The following is a 26,863-nucleotide window of genomic DNA, read 5'->3' as shown; positions in this document are numbered from 1 at the left end:
GTATGGAACTCCAGCACGGTAAGATGCTCATCTACTATACTGTAATAAACAGCTTACCAAAGTCAGTCTTGCATTGCACAGATCCAGTCGACTCCGAAGGCAAGCTGAAGACCTGGTTGGCATTTTTAGCAATGATTCTGAACTCATAAGGTTCTCCTTCCCCAAGCGCAGTTACAGTGTAGAAAGTATCTATCACATTGGTGTAGTTGCACTTCAGCCAGCGTCCCTCTCCTGTCAGTGTGTATGGTTTGCGTTCAATAATGTACCCCACTATTGGGCTACCTCCATCGTTAAGTGGAGACATCCATTTAAGGGACACAGTTGTTCTGGTGACGTTAGTGACCTCAGGTTTACTTGGTGGATCTGCCAATGAGACAGAACCTATTAAGTAAAACAGCTCAAATGTGTTCATATTCAAAATCAATAACTACAACTTACCAACAGGGTTCTGAGCCACTGCTCCTTTAGAGGCCTCGCTGGCCTTGCTCAGGCCAGCACTGTTCATTGCATAGACACGGAATTGGTACTCTAGGCCCTCCACAAGACCCTCCATCTTGGAGTAGCAGTCAAAGCATGGGATCTTGTTCTCCCGGACCCAGAGGATATTGTTTCGTTCCTTCTTTTCGATCCAGTAGCCAGTGACCTTGCTACCACCATCATGGTATGGCTCCTCCCACTTTAAGGTCATGGTATTGGCAGTCACATTAAAGACCGAAGGTCGTGTAGGTGGACCAGGAGGTGCTGCAGGTAAATAGGTTCTTGTTAGTTTTGATTTAAGAGATCAATGCTGATGACAACTATCATGCATTTATGTTTTGCAAAATAAAAAGTTATAAATTACTCACTGAAGGGATGTTCAGCCACAATAGTTTCAGACTCAGTGTGCTTGCTGACACCGAAGCAGTTCTCAGCCGACACCCGGAAGGTGTACTGCATATACTTAGTCAGGTGACTGACATGTAGTGTTGTTCGCTTCACGCTGGAATTTATGAGTTGCCAGGCAGTTGAGCCAGACTCTCGTTTCTCAACAATATAGTTGGTAATGACTGTGCCACCGTCGTCCTCCGGAAGCTCCCAGCTGACGACGCAGGACTCAGAGGTGATAGAAGATATCTCAACAGGACCAGTAGGTGGGCCAGGTCTGCCAGTGACAGTAACATCAACAGTGAATGTCTTTGATCCTGTCACATTCTCCAGCGTTAGGAAATACTTTCCACCGTCTCCCCTCATGGCCTCTTTCACAGTTATACTAGTTTTGTCTTTGGTGGTTTTGATGGATACCCGGTCTGAGTTCTTAAGTCTCATTTCTTCCAGCTTCCAACTTACTTTAGGGGCTGGTCTTCCACTAATTGGAACCTCAATTGTAAAGCTTCTGCCAGAGCGGCAAGTTATAAGCTGGTTTGGTATATCACTGAGGTCAGCTGCGGGTTCAATGTGGGGCTCTTTCACTAACACAGGAGCTAAAGTTTCCCGGACTCTGCTGTATCCAGCCTCGTTTTTGGCTTTGACACGGAAGTCATACTCATCACCTTTGTTCAGCTTTTCCACCGTGTAAGAAACAGTAGTTGTGTTTCCTACTGCCATCCATTTTTCAGTTCCTTTAGCCTTAGCCTCTATCAAATAGCCCTGAATGCGACTTCCACCATCATGTTCTGGTTTGAGCCAGCCCAAAGTCACAGAGGTGTCTGTAGTGTCAATCACATCCAGTCTTTTGGGGGCTGCTGGTTCTGCTGTGGCAATGACGGGTTCTGTCAGTTCAAAAGGCTCACCCATGCCATGTTGGTTTTCTGCAGAAACTCTGAAAAAGTACGGAACACCCTCAAGCAGGTCCTCGATCTTTAGGATGTTCTTCTTACACTTTCCACCAGACTGTGCCCAGGTGCGGCGACTTGCTTCTCGTCGTTCCACAATGTAATGATGAATTCTTGCACCTCCATCATTTATTGGAGGCTCCCAGATCAACGTGACTGACCCACGAGAAACTTCATAGAAAGACACAGACTGCGGAGGGCCTGGAGTGTCCATCACCTTGACTGTAAATGTCACTGCTTTGCTGCCACTGCTGTTGTCTAGGTTGACTGTATACTTGCCGGTATCATTTCTTGAGCAGTTTTCAATGCTCAGAGAACTATTTCCATTTGTAGTTTTGATCTCAGAAATAGGGCTAATTTCCCCATCCTCCTTTAGCCACGAAGCGCTTGGGAAAGGCTTTCCTCTGAACTGAACTCCTAGAAGCACAGAGCCACCTGCCTTAACAATGTGTGTCTGCTTGAAATTGGCATCAATATCGACATGTGGAGGTGCGAGCCTATCAATGGCCTTAGCTGAATCAGATTCCTTCTCTTCACCTCTTCCAACGTGGTTAACAGCTGCTATACGGAACTTGTACTCAACTCCCTTCTGCAGACCTGTGACCACATAATGTGTTTCTTTTTCCAGCTCTTCATTGACTCGCTTCCATTCTGTACCATCAGCTGCTTCCATCTCTACAATGTAACCCAGGATGTCCATGCCACCATCATCAGCAGGCCTCGTCCACTCAAGACAAATTGAACTGTCAGTGGAGTCGGACACACAGACCACAGATGGAGCACAGGGGATGTCCTTTGGTTCTGCTGCTTTGATTGGCACAGAGATGTTGCTTGGAGTCCCTACACCGGCGTCGTTAACAGCCACAATGCGGAACTCATACTCCATATCTTCGGTCAGGTGCAGAACTTTGTGGGCACACTCGACAATCGGCTTTTTGGTCAGAACCTTGTAGAACTTCAAAGTCTTCTTCTCTCGCCTCTCAAGGATGTAGTATTGAATTGGGTTTCCACCATCAGATGTGGGAGGAGCCCATGCCAATGTGATGCTTTCTCCAGAGACCTCAGTTGCATCTGGAGTTCCTGGAGCATCAGGAGGAGCTGAAGAACACAGATATTTTTGTTTAATTAAAAGGAAGTTACAGAGTTAAACCAATAACAAATTGATGCCCTTAAATAATTTTCACGTCAAAGATTACATACTGTACTGCATCTGTGCAATGATGGGATGGGACTCAAGAGGACGACCAACTCCGAACTTGTTTACAGCAGAGACTCTGAACTGGTACTCATTGGTCTTAATGAGTTTAGTGGCTGAATAAGTGCACTCTTGACATTCATCAGACACAAGTGCCCATGAGATCTTGGAAGTCTCCCGCTTTTCTATGATGTAGTGCGAAATCTCAGAGCAACCATCATTCTCCGGTGGGTTCCAAGACAGATCGCACCGGCCTTCTGTGATGTTGCTAAAGATGATGGGTCCCACTGGCTCACCAGGTGTATCTGCAGCATGCACATCGAGGTTGGAAGAAAAATACCAGTATTAGTAAGAATTTGTATTTTTGCAGACAAACATAAAAATGGATATAACATTTGAATTAATCTTGAACAAAGGGATGAGCCTCCTACCCTGGACCTGTACAAGAATGTTTTCCTTCTTGCTTCCAGAGTTGTTGGTTGCTTCCACTGTATACAAGCCTCTGTGGCTCCGGTCAGAATCTCTCACAGACAATGTGCTGGAACCAGCAACCGTGATAATGTCCATCATCTTCTTGGTCACCTGGATGCCATCTCTAAACCACACCACTTTAGGAACAGGGCGCCCAGTAATGGTGACTTTCAACCGGATGTTGTCCCCTGCCTTCACTGTCAGACCCTCAAAGTACTCTGGACCAAACTCGATATGAGGAGCAGCTGATGATAGAAATATGACATTTATTTAAGGATTTTTAAATATTTGACTGATGAATGGGTAACAAGCGAGACAAACAAACATGAACAACTCACCATTTTCACTTCTGACCACGATCAGGCCAGAGGAGTTGGACGGAGGACTAACCACCCCAATAGCATTTCTAGCAATGACCCGGAACTCATAGCGCTCATTGGTAGCCAGACCCGTTACAGTGTAAACACAGTCATGAACATCTGTAAGGTTTGCCTTGAACCATCTGCCTTGTCCCTGGCGCTTTTCAATGTTGTATCCTGTAATCTTGCTACCACCATCCCGTTTGGGGGCATCCCATTTAATGGTGATGGAATCACTGGTCACATCTGTATAGTCAGGCTGGCCAGGTGGATCTGAGGGATGAGGATGACAGTGTCTCAGGGCATTTTATAGACAAAGTGAATGTACAGAAGTAAGGGAATGATAGTAATTTGCTTTGAATATTATCCATGTTTGATAGATATGCATTTTTCTTTCTGAAAGTTAATTGACTTTAGTTTAACATTTGCGAGTTAGTTAAACAGATATTTATTAAACCAAAGAAATGGATTGGAAACTTACCAACTGGACTGACCGCCATGACCGGCTTGCTTTCGTCACTCATCCTGCTAAAACCGGCATCATTTTGGGCTTTTACTCTGAAAGAATACTCAAGTCCCTCGATGAGACCGAGGATCCTGTAATCCGTCTCTTTAAGAAGAACTGAATTCACCTTCTGCCACATAATGCTATTCTTTTCTTTTTTCTCAACATGGAATCCCAGGATGGGCGTGCCGCCATCATAAATGGGTTGTTCCCATTGAATAGTCATGCCGTCATTAGTGACGTTATAGACGACTGGCTTTCCAGGAGGTCCGGGAGGTCTGAACTGGTGTTTGGCAACCACCATCTGAGAGAGAAGAGGCTCACTGACGCCATATCTGTTCTCAGCACAGACTCTGAACTGATACTGAGCCCCCTTAATCAGGTTTTTCACATTGAATTGGGTTTCTTGAACACTAGAACAAGCCATCTTCCAATCAGATTTTGAGGTTTCGCGCTTTTCCACGCTGTAGCAGCTGATGTCTCCGCCACCTTCATCATTTGGCTCATCCCAAGATATCATGATGCTTTCTGCTCGAACCTCATCCAGGCGAATTGGCCCCACAGGTTTCGATGGTGGTCCAAGTGTGATAACATAGATATGGAAGGATCGCCGGTTGACCTTGTTATCTAGCGTCAGAGTGTATTTGCCTTCATTCTCTTTTTTGACATTTTTTATTGTCAACATGGCCTTGCTACTGGTCTTCTTGAAGCGAATCTGGTCACTCTCCTTCAATGGTAGGTTGTCCTTTAGCCAGAAAATTGCAGGCAGGGGTTTTCCTATGTATGGCAACTCAATGTGAACATTATGACCAAGACGCACTCGGATGCTTCCATCAGGGTACTCAGCCAAAGAAGCCTCAGGTGTTATGATATAATCAACCACTTTGATGGGTCCAATTTCCACAAAAGCTCCCTGGCCCTTCTCATTTCGGGCAGCAACTCTAAAGAATGTGTTTGAGTGCTCTTTAAGCTTCTTTACTTCAAACTCGCAGTGTCTGCTGGTTCCTCCGAGAGACCACTCTTCGTCTTTTATCTTTTTCTCGATTACATAATCTGAAATGATACTGCCCCCGTCATAATCTGGCTTCAGCCACTGGAGAGTGACTGAGGATTTAGAGGAGTCTTTCATTGACACCTCTTTGACAGGCCCTGGTGTCTCTGTGGGTTTGACTGGATCCAAAGTGTCACATGGATCACCGATGCCATTTTCATTCTCTGCCAGGACACGGAAGAAGAACAACGTTTTTTCTGAGAGGTCTTCAAGCGTATAGGTTGTATCCAAGCACTTGTTTGTCACTGCAGAGTATGACCGCTTTGACGAATCTCTCTTCTCAACGATGTAATTGGTTATTTCTGCCCCACCATCATTGAGTGGAGGCTCCCAGACAAGTGTAACCTTTCCACGGGTTACATCCTTCAACGTTAGATTCCTACATGCTGCTGGAGTATCCTGAACCTTCAAAGACAATGTCAGAGTCTTGGGCTGTCCGACGCCGTTCTCAATCTTTACAGTGTATTTTCCTGTGTTTAGCCTGGTGATCTCACGTATAACAAGAACAGTTGTGGTGTCGGAATGATGGATCTCGTATAAAGGATCAAGGTCAATGCATTCTTCTCCTCTGTACCAGGAGGCGGATGGTGCAGGTCTTCCTTTCAAAGGAACAGAGAGTTCAACATCCTTGCCAGCCTTCACTATGTAATGGGTCCTCATGGCCACATCAGAGTCAATCTGCGCCTCCTCTGTTGAAAGAAATGTCAGAACATCAGAAATACTAATAGAAGAAGAAAGTGTTTAATCATCTCACCTAGGATATCTTTGGCCTGCACTGGCTCAGTCATCTCCAAGGCTTCGCCTCGCCCAGCACAGTTCACTCCAGACACTCTGAAGAAGTAGTTTACATCTGGCTTGAGGTCATGGACGGTGTATTCTGTGGTCTTCAGCTCTCCTTTGGTTGTGATCATGGCCCATCCTTCTTCTCCGTCCACATGTTTTTCTACCATGTAGCTGGTGACTTCACTGCCACCGTCCCACTCTGGCTTTGACCAGCCTAATGTGATGGACGTACTTGTGGAGTCCACAACCTTCAGCTTGCATGGTTCATCTGGACAATCTATTGGAAGAATGGACAGGCTGTAGGGCTGCAATTTTCAAAGTTCATTGTGTCACTTACCGACTGGATCAGCAGCCTTGTATAAGTCCGAGGCATCAGAGAAAGGCCCCTCGCCCGCTTTGTTGATTGCACAAACCCGATACTGGTACTCATTTCCTTCTGTTAAGTGGTAGACAGTCTGCTTTACATCAGTCAATGGTTCTTTATAAACTCTAATCCACCGCAGACTCTTCTTATCACGTCTTTCAAGGTAATAACCAGAAACAGCACTTCCTCCATCGACACCAGGTTTATCCCACTCGACGACCATGGAGGTCTTAGTGATGATGTTGACTTCAGGTGTGCGAGGCTGGCCCGGATTCACTGTTGAATGCAAGGAATGTATTTAAGTTACGACACAAATGACCTAGTGAGATTTGCTGCTTCTTTAGCTTTAAAGTCACACCAATAATTTCACAAAGACATACCGAAGGTGTTTTTGGCGATAACTGGTTCAGACTCCAGTACTTCTCCCACTCCAAATTTGTTAACTGCCATCACTCGGAACACATACTCATTTCCTCTCAACATTTGGCCAACACTGATATGGGCTTGCTCATGGTGGTCTGACACTGTAGACCAGACCACTCGACTGGTCTCCCGCCTTTCAATAATGTAGTGGGTTACCTTTGAGCCACCCTGATCAGCCTCTGGTACTGGCTGCCAACTGAAAATAATTCTGTCAGCAGTGATAGAGTTAAAAGTGATAGCGCCAGCGGGAGGTCCTGGTTTATCTGCAGACGAAACACAGTAGAGGACAATAAAACATGAGGTTTGAAGAAAGACCAAAACTGCATGACAAGATGTAACATACCCAAGATTTCAATTCTGATGGTGGCAGATGCAGAACCAAGCACGTTTCTGATCTTGATCTCGTAGGAGCCAGTGTCCAGACGTGTGGCATCCTTGATAAGCACTGCAGATGTGTCAGTAGTGCTTTCTATACTCAAAGTTGATGTCATTACAAGCTCCTTGCCATTCTTGTACCACTCAATAGAGGGCAAAGGTTTAGCTATAATTCCCACCCTAAGTTTGACTGACACTCCCGCCTTGTACTGAACCACATCTAGGTATTCTGGGGGAAGATCTATGGCAGGAGCCCCTGGGCAAATGCAAAATATGGGGTTAGAAGTACAGTGTCTTTGTGTGCTAAAATTAAAGGGTTCAGAGAAAATTCTACTCACCACATGAATCAACGCACACAACAGGACCAGCAATAAGTGATGGGTTGCTGATGGATCCAACTGCATTCTTGGCATAGACTCTAAATTCGTAGGTCTCATCCTGGTTAAGTCCAGAGACGGTAAAGTTCATCTCAATGATGTTGGTGAAGTTAGCCTTCACCCATCTTCCACTAGAGGCCTCCCTCCTCTCCACACTGTAACCGGTTATCTTGCTGCCCCCATCATATGGAGGTCTCTGCCAGGCGAGGCTCACAGAGTTCTTTGTCACTTCAGTTACACAAACATTTGCTGGAGGCTCTGCAGTAAATAAATAAACATTATGCCTTTCACAATCACAAGTACTTTCTATCAAGAACAATTTTTTTTAAAGAACTCACCGCAGGCGTCAATCGCGAGGACCTCCTCAGATGTCTTGCTCATTTTACCAATTCCAGCAGCATTTTCTGCTGCTACCTTAAACTCATATATGAGACCAGGGCAGATGTTTGTTACTCTCCACTGGTTTCCTGTTATGGCTGTTTTGTTCATCTTTTGCCAGAGGATGCTACTTCTTTCCTTCATCTGGAGATGATAGCCAAACACAGGGTTTCCACCGTCATTGACAGGCTCATTCCAGCACACTGTCAGGCTCTCTCTTGACACATAGCTGATCCACGGTGTAGACGGAGGTCCGGGAATAGCTGTAATAAATTCATGAAAAATATTAAAATTAAGTTTGCAATAGAGAATATATATGATTAATATTTTTTTTTATTTGCATTGTAGGAAGGACTTACTGTACGGTAACTTTATCATGATAGGCTGGCTGTCAATGTGGTCACTGACTCCATTGCGGTTTTGAGCCTTAATCCTAAACTGGTAGCCTTCTCCTTTCGTCAACCTGGTAGCTTTGATAGAGCATCGAGCTATGCTGGTTGTCACCTCGCTCCAGGTGGGGGTGCTTGTTTCACGTTTAAGGACGATGTAATTGGTGACAGGACTGCCTCCATCATATTCTGGAGGGGACCATTTTAGGCAGACTGTGGTGTCTCCAATCTCCCCGACCTCCACTGGTCCAGTTGCAGGTCCTGGTCTGTCCAGTACAACGAAGATGAGAGGAATCTTGGTAGTTCCTCCAGAGTTTGAGGCTGTGACTTCGTATTTGCCGGCATCACTAGACACACTCTCTGTGAGTGTGATAAGTAAACTGTCCGGAGTCACTTCAGTCAACAGCCTCTTCGATCCTTTGATGACAACATTGTTCTTAGTCATTGTGACCTTTGGAATGGGTTTACCAGTTAAGGGAATTTCAAACGAGAGGTCAGCTCCAACCTTCACGTAAACCTTATTCTTAGGATAATTCTTCATGTCAAACTCTGGAGCCTCTGTAAGGAGCAATTAAGACCAATTAGTGAAAAGATGAATTTATCTGACAACATGCTGTCGTATCATATATCCTGCATTGTAAGTGATGAAAAGAAGGTTACCGTGAACTTCTTTGACAATAACTGGAACAATCATCTCCTTAGGTTCACTCAATCCAGCATGGTTTTCTGCCCTGACTCTGAAGAAGCACTCCATGCCTTCTCGTAGGCTCTTGATTGTGTGGGACAAGGTACGAACTGTTGCACACTTCACCCACTTGTCCTGTCCCTTCTCCAGAGCATCAATGAGGTAACCGGTTACTCTACTACCACCGTCATACTCTGGTCTTGTCCAGGCAATTGTGACTGTGTCCTTGGTCACGTTGGTAACTCCAAGCTTCAAAGGGGCACTTGGAACCTCTGTTTTACAAGAGTGAAAAGATGTTAATAATAAATAAATGTTCTCTGTGTAAATAATACCTAAAACATATACCTGTGATCTTGACACCACCCTTTGCCTCCTCAGGAACTCCCACTCCCTGCTCGTTTTCTCCGATGACTCTGAAATAGTACATTGCTCCCTCCTGAAGGTCCTCAATCTTATGTGTGAGAAGGTGGCAGTTGTTTGTCACAGACACCCAAGCTTTCATACTGGCTTCCCGTTTTTCAATGTGATAGGCCTTGACAGGATCACCGCCATCATTTTCTGGAGCTTCCCATGTCAGTGTGGCAGAATCTCGTGTTACAGCTGAAACCTTTACATTGACAGGTGGTCCAGGTGAGTCTAGTACTTTGACTGCCATAGGTAGTGTAGCTTGTCCTAGTGGTGACTCAATTGTAACAACATATTCTCCTGAGTCATTTCTAGTAGACTTCTCAACTGTCAGAGATGTTTTTATATCTGTGGAGTCAATTGTTCCCCTGACCCTAAGGTCAACACCTTCTTTGGCCCATGTGACTGACGGCACTGGTTTTCCCTTGAATGGTATGTTTAGTGTGAATGCAGTACCGTGCTTGACAACCAGAACTTTGCGCATGTCGATGTCAACATCGAATGATGGTTCCTCAGTTCGGTCCATTGCCACAGCAGCATCAGAGCATGGGCTTGAGATGCTCACGCCAACTTTGTTGATGGCCTTCACACAAAATTCATACATAGCATCTGTCTTCAGTTCGGTGACTGTAAACTCCAGGCTTTTGGTGAGAGGTATTGCTTCAACCCATCGCATCACATCCTCAGGCGACTCCTCGATCTCATCTTCCTCTTCATACTCTTCATACTCTTCATCTGACTCCTCAGCCTCTTGTTTTGGTTTGGGGACATAGTCTCTGTACATAACACTGTATCCAAGGATTGGAGCACCTCCATCATCAGCTGGACCTTTCCAGACAATAGAGATATTATCCTTCGTTGAATTCACAATCTTTGGCTTGCATGGTCGGGATGGAACAACTAGTGGATCTAAAGCTCTAAGGGTGGCGGACTGTTCACTTGGAGGGCTTAGACCAGCAGCATTTTCTGCATAGACCCGGAAGTCATACTCACAACCTTTTCTCAGTTTGGTGACAACAGCAGTGCACTCAACAATGGGATCTCTGTTCACCCTGACCCAGCGCATACCAGTCTTCTCACGACGCTCAATCACATATCCAGTTATGGATGTGCCACCATTACTTACTGGCTTACTCCAAATAAGGGCCATGGACTTTCCAGTTATGTCAGTGACATCCACACTAAGTGGAGCACTGGCAATAGTGAAAGGGTCTCTGATCTGAACAGGTTGACTTTCCAGGGACTCTCCAACACCATGCTTGTTAACAGCAAGCACCCTGAATATGTACTCATTACCCTTAAGCAGTCCTGTGACTTTGAGGTATGTTTTTGCCACCTCTCCCTTCACCAAGGTCCATGCCAGACGACTAGTGTCACGCTTCTCAACCACATAGTGTGTGATATTTGCACCACCTGTTTCCTGAGGAGGTCCCCATTGCAGAGTGCACTCATCTGCAGTGAGTCCTGTTATTTGCAGAGGTCCTGCTGATGGGCCAGGTTTGTCCATAATAACACAGTTGATTGGCATACTTACTGCCCCTACAATATTCTTTAGCGTAAGTATGTATTGGCCAGAGTCTCTCCTGATACAGTCCTTGATTGTCACAGAAGTGCTGCTGTCCGACGATGTGATTTGGATTCTTGCTCTGAGCACTATTACGTTCCCATCCTTTGTCCAGGACACAACAGGGGCAGGTCGACCTGCAACATCAGCATTAATCTTAAGAGTTTCTCCAGCTTTTATGAAAACTGTTTCTCTGTACTTGACATCCATCATAATGCGTACTGGTTCAACATCGTCTCTCACTGTAATGGGCCCAGTATTAAATGATGGTTCACTGAACAGTCCGGCTGCATTCTTGGCAATCACACGGAAGTCATACTGACTGTTGTCTGTCAAGCCTGTCACATCATAATGGGTCTCAGGAACATTTGTAAAGTTGCACCTTGTCCACCGTCCTTCAGGGAGATCTCTGCTCTCAATAATGTAGCCAGAAACTTTAGCGCCACCGTCATATTCTGGTTTTTCCCAAGTCAAAGAGACTGATGTTCTTGTAACTGCTGTGACCAGTGGGGTACTCGGAGCATCACATGGATCTCTAGCAGCAACAGCTTCAGACGCTTTGCTACATTTCCCAAGGCCGGCTATATTCTCTGCATAGATGCGGTACTCATACATCATACCTTGTTCCACCCCATTGACTTTGTATTCGGTGTCTTTGATCATTCCTCTGTTCATCTTTGTCCATAGAATACTGGTACGTTCCTTTTTCTCCAAATGGTAACCTAAAACTGGACTGCCACCATCATTGACAGGCTCATTCCAGGTCACCAGCATAAAGGACTTGGTAGCCAGCTTCACCAAAGGTGTGGAAGGAGGTCCTGGTTGTTTGAAATTGTACTGTGCAGTGATTCCTGGAGAATCCAAATATGTACTCTTTCCATATCGATTGACAGCATATATGCGGAACTGATATTCAGCTCCATGTGTTAGTCGCCCTGCTTTAAAAGCTGTGCGAGCAACATTGCTGGCAACCATCTGCCACTCTTGAGAGTTTGTGTCCCTTTTTTCAACAATGTAGTTACTGATGGAGCAACCTCCATCGTAATCAGGTGGACTCCAAGAGAGCGTAATGCTGTCCGAGGTCACAGCATCTACCTTAAAGCCTCTAGGTGAAGATGGTTTATCAAGAACAACAACTCCTATATTGGCAGACACATTTCCAGCCGTGTTTGACAGTGTGATCTCATATTTACCAACATGCTCTCGCTTTGCCTCCTTTATGATAATCTTTGATGAACTCACAGTATTTAAGATAGTAATGGATGAAGTCTGCTTAAGAGGAAGTCCTTCTTTCTTCCATGAAACTACAGGCTTAGGTTGACCCCTTATTGGTACCTCCAGAGTGAGGTCATCACCTGCCTTCACACTGTATGTGTTAAACAGTAAGTTGATTGATGGCTCAATTTCAACATCTTTTGCAACCACAGGAAGGCCCAGATCTTTCGGCTCACTCTTTCCCTTCTCGTTGATTGCCACAATTCTAAACAAATATGTTTCATTAGCGGTTAGATTTTTGACAGTTGCCTCTGGCACTTTGACCGTACAGTCCGTTCCCCACTTGTCACCAGTCTTTGGCTTAAATTCTACATTGTAGCACATGACCTTGCTTCCGCCATCATGAACCGGCTTTTCCCAAGCCAGAGACACACTGTTTTTTGTAACATTGACAACAGTGACTTTGTTTGGTGGCAGAGGAACCTCTGATACTTTGACTTCTTTCGTTTCAATGCTCTGTCCCTGGCCGTACTCATTGACTGCACACACTCTGAAGTAGAAAATGCCACCCTCTGGGAGTTCTGTGATTTGAAGGGAGGTGGCGGTACAATTAATAGTGACAGTGGTGTATGCCTTGCGAACAGATTCTCTTTTTTCCACAATGTAGTTAGTGATCTTTGCACCACCGTCCATCATTGGAGCTTCCCAGGTCAGAGTCACTGAATCTTTCTTGATTTCCTTGACTGTAAATTTCTGAGGTGCACTTGGAGTGTCGAGTATTCGCACCGCAATAGTTGCACTCTTTGTACCACTGTTGTTCTCCAGGTTCAATAAATACTTTCCACTGTCATAACGGTTAACGTTGTCGATGACAAGCATGGTGTAAGAACTTGTTGTGTCGATTGCAACATTTTCATTGAGTGCACCATCAACCTTTTCCCACTTGACTGCAGGCTCAGGACGTCCTCTGATTGTGACAAACAGTCTTAAAGTACCACCTGCACGAACTGAAACTACCTTCCTGAGATCAGCATCTAGCTCAATCTCCGGGGCCTCCACCTTCATGGTTGTCACCACTGTTCCGTGAACATTGGCAGCTTCTCCCACACCCTCAGAGTTGATGGCACAGATGCGAAACTGGTACTCCCCACCTTCCTTTAGATCTTTTACAGTGAGTTTGGTTGACTGAATACCTGTGGGTGGAGTGCACACTTTCCACTCTTTCTCTATCACTTCATCTACTGTTGGTGCTACTTCAGCATCCTCTGTAGATTCTGGCTTCGCTGTGTACTCTCTCATTTCAACAATATAGCCCTTTATGTATGCACCACCATCAAAGTCCGGCTTGCCCCAGCTCAAAGATACTGTGGACTTGGTATAGTCAGTCACCTTTGGATGATGCGGAGGTCCTGGAGGTGTGAGTGCATCACATGCTCTGTAGAGTAGAGACAGTTCACTGAGCTCTCCTGTTCCTGCCTCATTCTCTGCTGAGACCCGGTACTCGTAAAAGTGATCGGTCATCAAACCCGTAACTTTGAAGTAATTTTCTGTCAGTTTCTGTCGATTACACTTTGTCCATCTTACACTGTCTTTGTCACGTTTTTCCAGATGATAACCCTCAATTTCAGCTCCACCAGTGTGTTCCGGCCTTGCCCATGACAGGAGCATAGACTCCTTAGTAATTTCACTTGCTTCTGGAGTGCCAGGAGCACTTGGTGCCTTGTAAGGATTTTGAGCAGTGACAGGCTCACTTTCAAGATAATCGCCAACACCATATTTGTTGACAGCTCTCACTCTGAAGATGTATTCATTACGTGGGAGTAGACTTGTAAGTTTGTAGAATAGACCCTGTACAGCAGGTGCTGCTATAGTCCAGGACAACCTGCTAGTCTCTCTTTTTTCCAAAACATAGTTAATAATAGGCGCTCCTCCATCAAACTGGGGCTCTGACCATGCCAGAACACACCTGTCGGACATGACTCCTGTGATTTTCATTGGTCCAGTGGGCTTTCCTGGTTTATCAAGCACCTTGACTGTAATTGGGAACATTTTGGTGCCCCCTAGGTTTTTCAAAACTAGGTCATAATGGCCACTGTCTAATTTAGTGATGTCCTTAATGGTCATAGCTGTTCGCTTGCCAGTTGTCTTTATTTCTATTCGTAGGGCTTTGTCCATTTCTTTTCCTTCTTTCAGCCAAAGCACATCAGGGACAGGTTTTCCATAGATGTCTGCATCAAGCGTTAAGTTTTGCCCAGCACTTATGACAATGACATCCTTGTATTTGGGATCCATAGAGGCCCTTGGGGGCTCAATCTCATCAGTGGCAGTTATAGGTCCTGAACTGTCAGATGGTTGACTGAACACGCTGGCAACATTTCTGGCAATGATCCTGAACTCATACTGCTCATTCTCTGTCAGACCAGTAATTGTGTACTCGGTCTCAATAATATTGGTAAAGTTTGAACGCACCCAGCGGCTGTCAGGAGAAGAGAGGTCCTTCCTCTCCACTATGTAGCCATTGATTTTGCTGCCACCATCGTACTCTGGCTTGACCCATTGAATCTTGATCTGGTTTTTTGTTATAGAAATTGCTTCTGGTGCACCAGGAGGATCACATGGATCCCGTGCAACAAAGGACTCAGAGACCTTACTGCACCTGCCAATGCCAACAATGTTTTCAGCAGTGACTCTGAACTCGTAACCAATGCCCTCCTCCAGGTTACAGATCCTAAACTGGGTGTCTGTAATTAGTGTCTTGTTGAGCTTGTTCCACAGAATACTACTTCTCTCTTTGCTTTCAAGGTGATAGCCAATAACTGTGTTGCCACCATCGTTTACTGGCTCATTCCATTCAATGATCATCATGTCTTTGGTTGCAGACTTGATATAGGGTGTTCCTGGAGGACCCGGTGGCTTATATGGATACTGTACGACAATAGCTTTAGAATCCAAAGGTGCTCCCTTACCATATCGATTTTCTGCAATAATCCTAAATTGGTATTCTGCTCCAGTCTTCAGCTTGGTTATTTTCAATGCAGTTCTGGCAAGCTGTGTTGTTACCGACTGCCATGTGGTGGTAGTGGTGTCTCTCTTCTCTACAATGTAGTTCTTGACCTGGCATCCACCTGTATACTCTGGGGGCTCCCATGAGAGGTGAACAAATGAGTTGCTTACTTCTACAATTTTGATTGGACCTGTGGGAGGACCAGGCTTGTCAAGTATAATAACTGACACCTCTTCAGTAATGGTGCTAGCCGTGTTGGTTGCAGTTATGGAATATTTTCCATAGTCATCTTTGCTGGCTTCAGTGATTACTATTCCGGTTGTTGTAGCTGTGTTCACCACATTAACCCTAGATGTCACCTTTAGTTGCTGACCCTCCTTCATCCAGGATACTCTTGGTTTAGGTCGGCCAAACACAGGGAACTCAAGCTTGAGGTCCTTTCCTGCTAGGACACTGTATGTGTTGAATTGCATCTTGATACTTGGGTCAACTGTCATGTCACTGGCAACCACTGGAGCAGCAAGTGCCTTTGGTTCACTCTTGCCCTTCTCATTGTGAGCAATTATTCGGAAAAGATATTCTGTTCCATTATTGAGACCTTTAACAGTACCTTCACAAGTCTTGGTGTTTGTGGCAACTCCCCACTTGTCTGTTCCCTTTGGCTGCATTTCAATAAGGTAGCCACCAATTCGACTACCTCCGTCGTGTTCTGGTTTTTCCCAGGAAAGGGAAACAGTGTTCTTTGTTACATCACAAAGGAAAACATTTCCAACTGGCAGAGGTACCTCAGACGCCTTGTGTGCAGTTTTGGTTTCAACAGCCTGTCCAACTCCAAACTCATTCTCTGCCATGACTCTGAAGTAATACATTGCTCCTTCGATCAGGTTTTCTACCTTAAACACTGTCTTTGTGCACTTAGTGGACACGTTGGCATATGCTTTTCTCGTAGATTCACGTTTGTCAATAACATAATTCTTAACCTTGGATCCGCCATCGACTAGTGGTGCATCCCACACAAGAGTAACAGAATCCTTCTTAATGTCTTTAACTATCAGGTTCAGAGGAGCACCAGGGGCATCCAGAACCTTGACGGAGACAAACTCAGACACTGAACCACTGCTGTTATTCAAAGTCAAAGTATACTTTCCTGAATCACTCCTATCACATGAATCTATAGACAGCTGAGAGAAAGTAAGTGTCTTCTCAATGACAGCTTTGTCGCTGACATCTCCCTCATCCTTTGTCCACTTAATCTCTGGGGTTGGACGACCCTTGAATGGAACATTTATTCTAACAGATCCACCAGCTTTCACTATGATGCCCTTTCTCAATTCAGAATCCAAAAGAATCTCGGGTTGTTCTACACGTTCTTCGGGCTTAGCTGTTCCTGAGAGCAACACTGGTTCACCAACCCCAAGCTTGTTCAGGGCACACACCTGGACTTTGTATTCTTGTCCCTGTGTCAAATTAATGATTTCATATTTGTTGACACGCAGGCCTGTTGCGGGTGTGACCATAGTCCACTCCTCCTCCTCGGCCTTGCAGACTTCAACGATGTAGCCTTGCACCGGGCTGCCACCATCAGAAAGAGGTTTACCCCATGAAACTGTGACAGAAGACTTGGTGGAGTCAACAACATTCACATATGCGGGTGAATTTGGCTTGTACTTGGGGTCGCTTGCCTTGTAGTAGGAGCTCGGCAGACTCGGCTCTCCGACTCCCACCACATTCTCTGCTGTGACTCTGAATTCATATTCATGATCAGTGGTGAGGCTTGTTACTCTGAAGCACAGGTCTGTCACCCTCTGTCTGTTGCACCTTGTCCATTTTATTCCAGCTCTGTCCTTCTTTTCAACTATGTAGTTTATAATTTCACTACCACCATCACTCTCTGGAGCAGACCAAGTAACAGTCATGCTATCGTGGGCAATGTTTAACACATCTTCAACATGGGGTTGACCAGGGGCCACATAAGGAATCTTCATAATCACACTAGTAGACTCCAAAGGCTCACTGATGCCAAAGCCATTGACTGCCATGACTCTAAACATGTACTCGTTGCCTTCTAAGAGCTTTGTAACCCTTAAGCAAGTGGTGTCACAGTTTGAAGAAACAACAGTCCAAGCAAGGCGACTAGTCTCCCTCCTTTCAATTATGTATCGTGTGACTGCACTGCCACCATCATGCAAGGGAGTACGCCAAACCAATGTGCAACGATCCTCTGCAACACCGGTTACATGTAGAGGTCCTTCACATTTACTTGGCCTGTCAAGGACAACGACCTTGAATGGCACAGTTTCACTTCCAGCCTCATTAGTGAGTTGCAGGGTGTACATACCACCGTCAACTCTGACTGCATCCTTGATCAAAATCATTGCATGTTTCTCCGTGTTTTTCAGTTCCAGTCTCATTGTGTTTTCAACTGGGCTTTCGTCTTTAAACCACTGGATGGATGGCAGTGGCTTTCCACGGACATCAGCATCAAGCTTGAAGGTTTCTCCGGCATTGATGATAATGGTCTTGGTAAAAGCCGGATCAATGGAATATTGAGGGGGTTCAACATTATCGCTAGCAGTTATTGGTCCACTGTTGTAAGATGGTTTGCTTAGCGTCCCAACAGCATTTTTGGCTATTACTCTAAAATCATACTGGCCATTCTCGATCAGACCAGTAAGAGTAAACTGGGTCTCAATTACATTGGTGAAGTTGGCACGCACCCACCTTCCCTCTGGAAGATCACGCTTCTCAACCAGGTAACCTGTGATGTTACTGCCTCCATCGTACTCTGGCTTAGACCACTGGATAACAATGGTATCCTTAGTTACATGAACGGCTTCGGGTGAACCCGGTGGGTCACATTGGTCACGGGCAACACAACCCTCTGATATCTTGCTGCATCTGCCAATGCCCACAATATTCTCAGCATAGACCCTGTACTCGTACTCCACACCTTCCTCCAAAGGATGACTCCTGAAAGTTGTTTCATGAATGAGCATTTTGTTTATTTTAACCCAGAGAATGCTATTCCTCTCTTTCCTTTCAAGGTGATAGCCTAGAACAGAGCTGCCTCCATCGGACACAGGTTCATGCCATTCAACGATCTGGTGGTCTCTAGAAAGAGAGGAGATGAAAGGAGTGCCTGGTGGACCGGGTGCTCTATAAGGGTATTGAGCAACAACAGGAGAAGAATCAAGGCCATGACTCTTTCCATAACGGTTTTGGGCAATAATCCTGAACTGGTACTCAGCTCCAGTCTTTAAGCGCTGTACTTTAATACTAGTTCTGGCACAGTTAATGCTTACGTTCTCCCACGTTGTTGTAGTTGTAGCCCTTTTTTGCACAATGTAGTTTGAAATCTGGCAGCCTCCATTGTGCTTTGGTGGGTTCCATGAGATGGTGACACTTTGGGTTGTGATCTCATCAAATCTCACCGGTCCTGACGGAGGACCAGGTTTGTCAAGTACTACTAACTCAATGGTTGTTTCTTTCTTTCCAACTTTATTAGAGGCATTGATGCTGTACATTCCTCCATCATCTCCTGCAGCATCTTTAATACTGAGAGTGGTTTGTGTTGATGTGTTGTGAATGTTCACTCTTGTGGTGAATTTGAGTGGTGCTCCATCTTTAGTCCATGTCACTGCTGGTTTAGGACGGCCAAAAATAGGTATGTCGATGATAAGATCTTTGCCTACATGTACACTGTAGCTGCTGAACACAGGTCGGATGTCTGGCTCAAAGACCAAGTCCTTTGTCATGACTGGGCCAGTAAGGACTTTTGGCTCACTCTTTCCTTTGTCATTCATTGCTGTCACTCGGAACAAGTATTCCTCCCCTGGGTTTAAGTTGATCACAGTAGTCTCCATTGTCTTGAATGTGTTGACACCAGACCACTTATCTTGGCCCTTAAGCTGCACCTCAAGCAGGTACTGCATGACCCTGCTGCCGCCATCATACTCTGGTTTCTCCCATGCCAAAGAAATGCTTGTCTTTGTTTGGTCTGTAACAGAGAGACTCTTGGGGGACTGAGGAACCTCTGAAACTTTCAAAGGATCGACAGTCACAGATGGCAAACCCACACCATGTGCATTCTCTGCTAGCACTCTGAAATAGTAGCTGCAACCCTCCTGGAGAGGTTCAACCTTCCACGAAAGGGCATGACAGTTAGTTACTACTGCTGCATATGTCTTGCGAGTGCTCTCCCTCTTCTCCACAATATAATTCTTTATCTTGGAACCCCCATCCAGCAGGGGGGCTTCCCAGGCAATAGTCACTGACTGGTTTGTAATTTCTTTGACCTTCATGTTCATGGGGGCACTGGGTGTATCTAGAACACGGACAACAATAAATGCAGACTTGGTCCCGCTAGTGTTGGCAGCTGTGATGGTGTATTTACCACTATCAGTACGACACATCTTATCAATAACAAGTGAAGTGTAGCTGCTTGTTACTTCTATCTGTGCTGTTTCCTTCAGTGGGGCATCATCCTTGTCCCACTTGATACTTGGGGTAGGTCTTCCTTTAACAGGAATAAATAGTCTCAAAGAAGCTCCAGCTTTGATAGTTACAATCTTTCTAAGTTCCGGATCAATATCCAGGTCCGGCTCTTCTGCCCTGTCCTGGGCAACAACAACACCTGCAATGTCTGCATTTTCACCAACTCCTACTTTGTTGATGGCACACACTCTGAACTTGTATGCCTGTTTCTCCTTTAGGTTAACAACTTCAAACTTGGTATGTTTTATTCCTGAGGGGGGTGTGCACATGGCCCACTCTTCAGTGTGTGCTTCACTGGAGGCTGCCTCACCAGAATCTTCAACATTTGCCTCGGTTGACTCTGTATGTTCTGTTGCTTTACAGCACTCAATGATGTATCCTTGAATCTCACAGCCACCGTCGCAAACTGGTTTTCCCCAAGACAGAAAAACTGATGATTTTGTGGTGTCTGTTACTCTTGGGTTGAAAGGTGGACCGGGTCGGAAGGTGGGATCAACAGCCTTGTAGAAAACGGTCACAGAGCTTGGTTCTCCAACACCAACAGCATTTTCAGCTGCTACCCTGAACTCATAACTGTGGCCTTCCAGGAGTCCAGGCACTTTGAAGGTCAGGTCCGAAACTGGTTCTCTGTTGCACCTTGTCCAACGGACCCCCTCCTTGTCATGTTTTTCAATGACATATCTGAAGACAGGGCTCCCACCATCCTCAGAAGGTGTTTCCCATGTTAGAACCATAGAGTCCTTCTTAATATGAGAGATCTCCAAGTTCTTAGGTGCACCAGGGGGGGTGTATGGATCTTTGATGACCACAGGTGTTGACTCTAGGGCTGCACCTGCACCAAACTGGTTGACTGCATGGATTCTGAAGATGTATTCATTTCCTTCAAGGAGCTTTGTCACTTTTACATACGTGTTTTCCACTTTAGGATCGACAACTGTCCAGACTAGTCTGCTAGTCTCTCTCCTCTCGACAACATAGTGTGAAATTTTACTACCACCGTCATTTACTGGGACTTTCCAGGAAAGACAGCATCGGTCATTCATTATGCCTGTGACAGCGATTGGTCCTTGTGGCTCTCCTGGTTTGTCCAAAACCACAACATTAAGTAGCAGTTCCTTCTCTCCTCCAGGATTTCTTAACATCAGAGTGTACTGCCCACCATCTGAGAGCTTGGCTTCCTTCACTGCAATACAGGCTTTAGTGTCTGCGTTCTTTATTTCTCTGTGGATAGTGTTGCCGAGCTCAAGTCCCCCCTTCATCCAGTGAATGGAAGGCAATGGTTTGCCACGAACATCTGCATCAATCTTGAAGTTATCGCCAGCACTAACAGTTATTATCTGTGTGTATTCAGGGTCAATGCTGTAATTTGGTGGCTCGATTTCATCCAAGGCAGTTACTGGTCCAGTGCTGTATGATGGCAGGCTAAAAACACCTGCAGCATTTCTGGCTATGACACGGAACTCATATTGGTTGCCTTCTACAAGACCAGTCGCAGTGTACTCTGTCTCAATGATATTAGTGAAGTTAGATTTCAGCCAGCGCCCTTCTGGAAGTTCCTTCTTTTCCACGATGTAGCCGGTGACCTTTGCACCCCCATCATACTCTGGTTTTGACCAAACAATTGTTACAGAATCTTTTGAAATCTTTGTGGCCTCTGGAGTACCTGGAGGGTCACATGGGTCTCTTGCAATTTGTCCCTCTGATACTTTGCTAACCTTGCCAATTCCAACTATGTTTTCTGCATAAACCCGGAACTCATACTCCATCCCAGGTTCCAGGCCTGTGGTCTTGAAGGTTTGGTCGATAATAAGAGACTTGTTAAGTTTTACCCACAAAATGCTGTTCCTCTCTTTGCGTTCAAGATGATAGCCAAGAATTGTGCTGCCTCCATCGTTCACTGGTTCATTCCAGGCGACCACCATAGTGTCTCTTGTAGAGCTGCTTATTGAAGGAGTTCCAGGGGGTCCAGGGAGCTTGTATGGGTATTGAGCCACAATACACTCAGACACAAGAACAGGTCCTTTTCCATATCTGTTTTCCGCAGTGATCCTAAATTGGTATTCAGATCCTGTCTTCAGTCGCCCAGCTTTGACTTTCGTCCTTGCCAGGTTAGGACAGACAACTATCCAGGTGTTGGTTGAAGTGTCTCTTTTTTCCACAATGTAGTGTTTGATGGTGCAGCCACCATCATACTCTGGCGCTTTCCATGAGATAGTAACACTGTCAGATGTTACCTCTTCTACCCTTACTGGACCATCTGGTTGACCAGGTTTGTCCAAGACCACAATACCAACATCTAGTGTTGTCTCGCCGGCTGTGTTGCTAATGGTGATGTGATAGTGTCCAAAGTCATCTTTGTTTGCCTCTTTAATGTTTAGGCTCAGCAGTGTATCTTTTGCACTAAAGTTTACTCTGGTGGTTCGCTTCAGTGGTTGGTTGTCCTTTACCCAGGAGACAGCAGCTTTTGGACGAGCGATGTAGGGAATCTCAATAGCCAGGTCCTCCCCTGCCAGCACGCTAAAGGTATTAAAGAGCAGTTTAGCAGTTGGACTGATAACTAAATCTTTAACAATGACAGGTACTCCAATTTGTCTGGGGTCGCTGGTTCCCTTCTCATTTCTTGCAGCCACTCTGAATGAATACTCCTCTCCAGCATTCAGACCACTGATAGTAGCCTCTGTTTCTTTGACAATCATTGCCTGAGTCCATTTATCAACTCCTTTGGGCTGGACTTCAACAACGTAACAACCCACTCTGCTGCCTCCGTCATGCTCAGGCTTCTCCCAACATAGAGTTACACTGTTCTTAGTGACATCTTTCAGTGTGATTTTGCCTGGTGGTTGTGGTTTTTCAGACACCTTGATTGACTCTCCGGTCTCTATTGGCAGACCAATGCCATATTCATTTTCTGCAAGAACTCTGAAGTAGTAGTTGCAACCTTCCAGTAGCTGCTCCACAGTAAAATAATTTTGATGGCACATTGCACTGACTGTTGCGTAAGCTTTTCTTGTCGACTCACGTTTTTCAACAATGTAGTTCTTAATTTTGACGCCACCATCATTGGCTGGCGAGTCCCATGTCAAAGTGACTGTTTCACAAGTTACGCCAGTGATCTTCAGGTTCTGTGGGGCACTTGGTGTATCAAGCACTTTCACTTGTACTGAAACAGTCTTGGCTCCTGAACTGTTTTCAACTGTAAGGTTGTACTTGCCGCTATCGGATCTGTTTACATTTTCAATTAAAAGTGATGTGTACGAAGTTGTTGTGTCAATTGTTGCCCTCTCAATCGGTTCACCATCCTCTTTTGTCCATTTTGCTTGAGGAACTGGTCTCCCTCTGATAGGCACAAACAGTCTGAGTGAGCAGCACGCCCTGAGACTTACAACCTTCATGAGCTCTGCATCCAAGTCTACCTCTGCAGGTATGAGTCTGTCCTCGGCTTTGGGAAGACCAGGAACAGATGCAGCCTCACCAACACCCTCACTGTTAAGTGCAGAGATGTTTATCTTGTACTCCTGGTTCTCTTTGAGACCCGTAATGGTGAGGCAGGTTGCTACAAGACCTCCTTTGGGTGTGACAATTGTCCATTCCTCTTCCTCCTCTTTTTCAGATGGAACGCACGTCTCCACAATGTAGCCAGTAATGCTGGAACCCCCATCATAAATAGGTTTGTTCCAGGCCACAGTTATAGAGGACTTGGATGTGTCAAGTAGCCTTGGATTACATGGGGCCCCGGGTTTGTAAATGGCGTCTGTAGCTTTATAGAAAGGACTGGATGCACTGGGTGCACTCAGTCCAGCAGCATTCTCAGCCAACACTCTGAATTTATATTCATGTCCAACAACAAGACCTGTTGCTTTAAACTGAAGATCCTTCACTTTTCTTTTATTGCATTTTACCCAGCGAAGTCCGATTTTGTCTTTCCTCTCAATGTTATAATTAGTCACAGGAGTCCCACCGTCATTCTTCGGTGACTGCCACATGAGAAACATGGAATCTTTGTTAATGGCAGTGATCTCAACACCCTCAGGTGGATCTGAAACCACAAATGGATTGTCTGCTATGGTTGGTTCGGAGTCTAGAGGTTCACCTTTTCCATACTTGTTGATGGCCATTACCCTGAAGATGTACTCATTTCCTTTAAGCAGCTTGGTCACCTTGTACTCAGTCACCTGTATATCAGATGCAACGTTTGTCCAAGCCAGTCTGCTTGATTCTCGCTTCTCAATCAAATATCCATCAATTTTGGCCCCACCGTCATCCTCCGGTGGACCCCAGGAGAGGAAACAGTTGTCTGCTGTGACGTGCGACACCACAAGTGGACCTGCAGGGGGGCCTGGTCTATCAAGGACTTTAACTTTGAAGTTGTGTTTGCAGAATCCACCAACATTTGTGGCTGTCAAAACAAAAGTCCCTCCATCAGATCTGATCGAGTCCTTGTTTGTCAGTGTTGTTGTGAGTTCTGTGAATCTAACATCTAGCTTCCGACTGTTCTCAATCTCTTTCCCATTCTTTGTCCAGACCATGGAAGGGTTTGGTTGCCCAGCGACATCGGCATCCAACTTAAAGGACTCACCAGCCTTGAGGAGGACAACATCCTTAAAGATGGCATCAACCATGATGCGTGGTTCAATGATGTCATCTTTACAGGTAATTGGATCCGAGGAGTCTGAGGGCACACTTACAGCTCCAGCAGAATTCCGGGCTATTACTCGGAACTCGTAGGACATGTCCTGAGTCAGACCACTGACAGTGAAGGTGGTCTCCAATATATTTGTAAAGTTGGCCCTCATCCAGCGTCCTGCAGGAAGCTCTCTCTTCTCCACAGTGTATCCTGTGATCTTGAACCCACCATCATACTCTGGTTTTGTCCACTGGATGGTGATTACATTTTTATTCACAAATGTGGGTACAGGCAGACCAGGTGGATCCACTGGGTCTAGTGCCAGAATAGGTTCTGAGGCTTTGCTTGGTTTTCCAATGCCAGCCATATTTTCTGCCATCACTCTGAACTCATAGGCGACTCCGTCTTCAAGCCCGATAGTCTTGAAAATATTGCCTTTAACCAGACTTTTACTGATCTTTTGCCACATAATGCTGCTTCTTTCTTTCCTTTCCACATGATAGCCAATTACTTCATTACCCCCATCCATCACTGGCTCGTTCCATCCGATAGTTATAGAGTCCTTAGTGAAAGCCACAACATTGGGAGTACCAGGAGGTCCAGGTGCTTTAAATGGATATGCTGCAACTACCGCCTCTGAGGTGATTGGAGCTCCAACTCCATATCTGTTTTTTGCCTTGATCCTGAACTGGTATTCTGACCCGGTTGTCAGGCGGATTGCTTTATACATTGTGCGGATGACAGAGGAGGACAACTCTGTCCAAATCTGTGTGGAGGTGTCCCGGATCTCAATTACATAGTTGTTAATGGGGACACCACCATCATTTTCTGGAGTTTCCCACGCAAAGACACAGTAAGTCCTAGATATTTCCACAATCTTGACTGGTCCCTTTGGTGGTCCAGGAATATCATGCACCTTTACAATTATATTGTCAGTCACAGAACCCACACTGTTCTTTGCTGTCAAAGTATATACGCCACTGTCAGCTCTGGTGCACTCAGTGATACTGAGAATAACGGTGGCCGAGGTGGTCTCTACATTAGTTCTCTGTGTCAGCTTGAGAGAAGTTCCATCCTTTAGCCAAGACACATTTGGTCTTGGGCGTCCCATTACAGGAATCTCCACCTTAATGTCATCACCAGCTTTTGCGATAACTGTTTTCTGACACACACCACGCAGGTCAAACTCTGGAAGGGAGGTTGAATCTTTGACAATGATGGGTTTACTTTCTCTTGGAACACTTCTGCCTGAATGATTAACAGCCATAACTCGGAAGACATACTCCTCATTCTCGTTCAAATTCTTCACAGTGTAGTCCATTGTCTTCACAGTAGTCACGTGAGCCCACTGATCTGTCCCTTTTTTCTGTGCCTCAAGAACGTATCCAGTGATCCTACTTCCCCCATCATGCTTGGGTTTGGTCCACACCAGACTCACAGAATTTTTGGTGATGTCAGCTGGAATAATGCTTTCTGGAGGTGTTGGTGCCTGTGAGGCACGGATTGGATCAGAAGTTTCAACTGCCTCACCAATTCCATACTCGTTCTCAGCTGAGACCCTGAAATAATACTCACAGCCTTCCCCTAAGTCTGGGATTGTTACATAGGTCATTGGGCAATTGGTGACAACTGTGGCAAAAGCTTTGCGAGTAGATTCCCTTTTCTCTATAATATAATTTGTAATTTTTGCCCCACCATCTATAAGAGGCACCTCCCACTGGAGACTGATGCTGTCTTTGTTAATTTTTATTGGTTTGAGGTTCAAAGGCGGTCCTGGTGAGTCTAGAACTCGAACATGGATAGTGGCAGTCTTGGTTCCAGAAGAGTTTTGTAGAGTCAGTTCGTATTGACCTGCATCTATTCTGGAGCTCTCTGGGATGATTAGCATCGTGAACGACTCTGTGCTGTCAATGACAGCACGTGGCACAGGCCCACCAGCTTTTGTCCATGTGACTGAAGGTACAGGGCGCCCTTTGATTGGCACGAAAAGGCGAATGGAGCACCCGGCCCTGACAACAAGAGTTCTTCGAAGCTCTACATCCAGCTCAAAATCTACCTCTGCCTCACGCTCTACAATTTCTACCAACTCTGGGGTCTCTGCAAAAATCCCTGATCCTTTTGCGTTCACTGCACTAATCCTGAAGCGGTACTTGACTCCTGTCTCCAAATTGGGCACAACAAACTCAGTAATTCTCAGCGGCATTGAAGGTGTGTCTTTGACCCAGTCCTCTGTTCCGTCTTTATTATGTTCAATAGTGTAACCAGAGACTTCAAGGCCACCATTGTCAAGCGGTTTCCCCCAGTTCAGGGTTGCAGTGGTCTTGGTCATGTCAGTGACTCTGGGGTTAATTGGTGGTCCAGGAACATCTGTCAAACAGACAAGGTGTGGTG

General features: G+C 45.6%; 1 protein-coding gene across 1 annotated transcript in view; it reads right to left on the bottom strand.

Moving 5' to 3' along the window:
- Positions 1–26,863, bottom strand: part of ttn.1 (titin, tandem duplicate 1) — a 111,814-nt gene that overhangs the window by 12,947 nt on the left and 72,004 nt on the right. The window contains 16 exon segments of the mRNA XM_087804614.1: positions 58–363; positions 439–741; positions 846–2,909; positions 3,012–3,311; positions 3,438–3,722; positions 3,816–4,109; positions 4,318–6,081; positions 6,147–6,452; positions 6,513–6,815; positions 6,920–7,225; positions 7,306–7,593; positions 7,676–7,972; positions 8,053–8,355; positions 8,452–9,039; positions 9,142–9,438; positions 9,512–26,839. Coding sequence (XP_087660740.1) covers positions 58–363; positions 439–741; positions 846–2,909; positions 3,012–3,311; positions 3,438–3,722; positions 3,816–4,109; positions 4,318–6,081; positions 6,147–6,452; positions 6,513–6,815; positions 6,920–7,225; positions 7,306–7,593; positions 7,676–7,972; positions 8,053–8,355; positions 8,452–9,039; positions 9,142–9,438; positions 9,512–26,839 — 25,332 coding nt within the window.

This window comes from Callionymus lyra, chromosome 12 (genome assembly GCF_982586985.1).
Source record: "Callionymus lyra chromosome 12, fCalLyr1.hap1.1, whole genome shotgun sequence".
Lineage (NCBI taxonomy): Eukaryota > Metazoa > Chordata > Actinopteri > Syngnathiformes > Callionymidae > Callionymus > Callionymus lyra.
Note: the sequence above shows the minus strand (reverse complement) of the source record. Positions and strands in the feature narration are given on the sequence as shown.